Here is a 3870-nt window from a genome sequence, read left to right as displayed (position 1 = left end):
CGTGGAGGCCGCTTCCCCTCCTGTGGCCAGTTCGTGTCCTTCTTGGAGCTGCTGCTGCGCCTGTAGCCGGGCGTGTCCTGTTGGAGACGTCCTGCCTGGTGGATGTGGTACGGAGTGGTGTCTGCGTGGTCCGACGTGGACACGGACACTCATGGTCTCTGCGTAGCCTTGATGGTGCCCGTGCCACCTGACCTGCAGCGTTTGCCGCGTCTGTCCACATGGCTCGGTTCGAGGTGTCTTTCAGTCTGGCTTGGCCGCGTCACTTCCTCCTCGGCGCCTTCGCCCCTTTCTGGAGCTGGTTGCTAAGATTGTGTGGCCGCAGCACAGGCCTGACCCCTCGTCTGTCCGCTCTTGAGAGGCCTCGCTTCTGGGCCCATGTTAGAGAAGTCCGATGGCGTTTCTCTTACTGTCCGTGAACAGGTTTCGAGCACATGCCCTCACTTTGGTTAGGGAACGTGGGAATTCCAGCGACCTCACTGGAGAGCCGGAGCTCGTAGGCCCCCGAGCGCCCGGCGTACACGTTCAGGGATTGGTCTTCCGCCACGTGGTTGGGCGGGCAGTTATGTCACCACGGCTCCTTTAGATGCCTCCGACTTGTTTTCCAGGCACCTGGGACACCCATCATCGCACGGCAGGTGGCCCCCACTACCATAATCAAGCAAGTGTCTCAGGCCCAGACAACGGTACAGCCCACCACCACACTGCAGCGCTCACCCGGGGTCCAGGTAAGGAAGACAGCAGCCGTGGGGCTCTCAGACGCAGGGGACAGCTCTTAGTTTTCGTGTGGGGCACTGATGACCGCCGTGAAGAAAGCACGTTTTCTCTGCTTCCCGGTGCAGGGCGGGCCGGGTTCCACTTCTTTAAGCCCGCAGAACCTCCCCCCGCAGTGCTTTGGGAAGCCTCCTCTGCCAGGAGCTCACTGAGAGGTGCCCGGCGCCCGTCCTGGGTGGTGCGGCGTCTCCGAAGCGGGAGGGCCGCAGCGGGGACAGCGTGTGCCCACCCGCACCCTCTTACCCGTAGCGGCTGATGTGCATGGTGGCCAACAGGACTGTCCCTGCTCTGTGCTGGCCCCCGTGATGTCCTGGCACAGTAGAGGCTCTGCTGGTCCTGTGCCGAGACCGGAGGCCTTGTCACAGCTGGGGGACTTGCAGAGTGTGACAGCAGTTGCCACTGGGCCACCTCCTGTGGCCTTCGCCAGTGGTGGAGAAATGTCCCTACCAGCCCTGGTATGGCTTCGTTTCCAAAATAGTGTCTGCAGCTTTGGGCCTGGGTGTGTTCTGGGGCCGTGCTGGCCTGTACCGGTCAGGGGTGATGTTCCGCACAGCCCTGTTTCCGACCTGAGAAGCCGGGGAGGATTGCGCTCAGGCCAGACTGGCCCTATTTTAGGTGGGGCTCGTGGACTGTGGACCAGCTGCTAGGGAGACTCATCTGGTTAGGGGAGCAATACACGGCCAGGGGGATGCAGCTGGTTAGGCACATGCTGCTGGTTAAGGAGACATGGCTGGTTAGGGGACGTGGCTGGTCAGAGATGCGGCTGGTGAGCGACACACTGCTGGTTATGGGATGCGGCTGGTTAGAGGGACGCGGCCAGTTAGGGGGACCTGGCTGGTTAGGGGGATGTGGCTGGTTGGGGGACATGGGATGTGGCTGGTTAGGGGCACGTGGCCGGTTAGGGAAATGCTGCTGGTTAAGGAGACCTGGCTGATTTGGCTCTTGACTGGTTAGGGGCTCCGGCCGGTTAGGGGCTCCAACCAGTTGGAAGCAGCCGTCCCTGGGCAGCCAGGTGGGAATGGTGGAAGCTTAGTGGTTCTGAGGCTTCTGGTCTCCTGGAGCCACGAGAGTCCAGCACCATGTGGGTCTCCACAGCGTCTGCTGGTCCTGCCGGTCGGTGCCGGGCACTGCTGCCTGGTCTGGGGGTGGAGGGCCTCGGCAGCCTTGGGCTGGGTCTGCGCTCACTGCGGCCCGTCTTCTCCGAACTCCGGCCAGGCCCGGGGTGGGGGGCGGTGCAGCACTCCACCGACTGCAGGGCGAGCCCTCCCGGAGGGAGTGCTCAGCCCTGCCCCTACCAGACTCCAGGCTCAGGGCCTTCTCTGAGAGGTCGTGACGTGCACAGCCAAGGGTCTGGCTTGAATTTGGCAGGGGGCAGTTTACCAGAACAGTGCGCACGGTGTCGTGGTCCGACGGAAGGTGGGCTCGCTGCCCCCATGGAGGGGCTTGTCGATTTGAAGGCAGTCCCCAGGGAGGGTGCCCGCACACGCGGCTACCAGAGGGGCTGCTGGCTGCCTTCCCTGTCAGCAAGTATAGCTGTCCTTCGCGTTTTCTCGTCCAGGAGAGCGACCTGCTGCTTGTTACAAGTGAAGCTGGACACAGGCTTACCAAGACAGCCTGGGGCCTCACCCTGGGGAACCTTACGCCCCTGGAGATGGGTTGTTCAGACGCAGCCTCTGACTCACGGGCCTCCCGGCACCCACCTATTGGCAGGAGTTGCGGGCGGAGGACGCAGGAGCCGAGCTCAGGGTCATGCTGCCAGCTCTCCGAAGTCATAGGAGGGTGGCGTTTGAAGAGGTGGAGAAAGGGTAGCTGGCTTATAAGTCGGAACAGTACTAATTGCTAAACTCAGTGAGTGTGTGCGCCGTGACTGCTCATGGAGAGAGGGAGTCTCGGGTTTGACGGAGGGCCAGGCTGCCCGAGCTGGTGTTGGCTGGCGAGCTGTTCATTTGAGGAGCAAATGTTCATTTGTTTGGCAAATAGCAGCTCCCCGCGGCCCACCCTGCTCCCAGGTCTGCTCTGAGAGCCCCTCGTTCTGTGCGGCTCCCCACAAGACTCAGCTGGGAAGAGTGAGAAAGGTAGATTTGGGTGGTCGAGGGCTCCAGGAGCACTCCCGCCTGCACGCACCTGGGGCGGCCGCTGCAGGGTGGATTGCCTGCTGAGGTCGGGTGAGGGGGTGGTGATGCTTTGGAGCAGCTCTTCTCTTACTGGGATGTTTTAGGAGACACGTGACCGGCTCGGTTACTGAGGCAGTTCAGGCTGGCCACTGACTCTCCATTGACTGAAAAGCCAGATGCTTCCCGGGGATCGGCCTCCTGTCTGGGTTTTTACCCCAGGTGCAAAGTGTGTCCCCCATGCTCAGGACTGTGGTCCCCAGAGGTGTGGTCTGCTGCGGGTCAGACCACGAGTGCCTGGCACCTCGAGTGGCTCCAGGGCACGCTCACGTGTTGGCAGAGGCCGGGCCCGTTCCTGCTCACATGCTGCCCTCTACAGGATGTTCTGTTTCCACAGACAGGAGGCCGTGCCCACGTGACCTGTGGAGGCGACACACTTACCTCGTGTTCTGTGTTCTTGCAGCCTCAACTTGTCCTGGGCGGCGCTGCCCAGACGGCGTCCCTTGGGACGGCGACGGCTGTTCAGACGGGGACACCTCAGCGAACGGTCCCGGCGGGGACCACAGCCTCCACGGCTGCCACGGTAAGGCCGGCGCTCCGGGCCGCAGAGGCGCGGTGTGTCAGAGATGGTGGGCACCCAGCCCACACTGCGGGCCGGCCAGCTCAGGTCTCGTGAGCAGTGTGGGGCATGCGTCTCTCCAGCCCCTCAGCGCTGGCCAGCACAGGGGCTGCGGCTTCGGACGTGCCCCTGCTTCAGGGCAGTGGCCCTTCGGGGCCCCGAGGGGCGGAAGTGTGCCGGAGCCCAGAGCCCAGAGCCCAGACGGTGGCCTGGACTTTGCGTGTGACTGTCCAGCGCTTGCCGACACTGGCCTCCCAGTGTGGTGGCTTCCTGTGCACACGGAGGTCCACGCAGGACGGGCCGCTCCACTCACAGCGAGCTCCTCGCATGTGTTGCCGAGGGCCTTGTGGCGGGTCACAGTCCAGCCTG

The 3870-nt window shown here is 63.2% G+C and overlaps 1 protein-coding gene across 1 annotated transcript in view; it reads left to right on the top strand.

The window, feature by feature from the left end:
* TAF4 (TATA-box binding protein associated factor 4) overlaps window positions 1-3870 on the top strand; it is a gene marked incomplete at its 5' end in the record, with an annotated part of 69233 nt that overhangs the window by 33328 nt on the left and 32035 nt on the right. The window contains 2 exon segments of the mRNA XM_014591310.1: window positions 606-725; window positions 3346-3465. Of these exon segments, the coding sequence (XP_014446796.1) occupies window positions 606-725; window positions 3346-3465 (240 nt within the window).

Source organism: Tupaia chinensis, unplaced genomic scaffold, assembly GCF_000334495.1.
Source record: "Tupaia chinensis unplaced genomic scaffold, TupChi_1.0 Scaffold000558_1, whole genome shotgun sequence".
Lineage (NCBI taxonomy): Eukaryota > Metazoa > Chordata > Mammalia > Scandentia > Tupaiidae > Tupaia > Tupaia belangeri.
The sequence above is the reverse complement of the archived record's forward strand: the minus strand, read 5'-3'. Positions and strand labels throughout refer to the sequence as shown.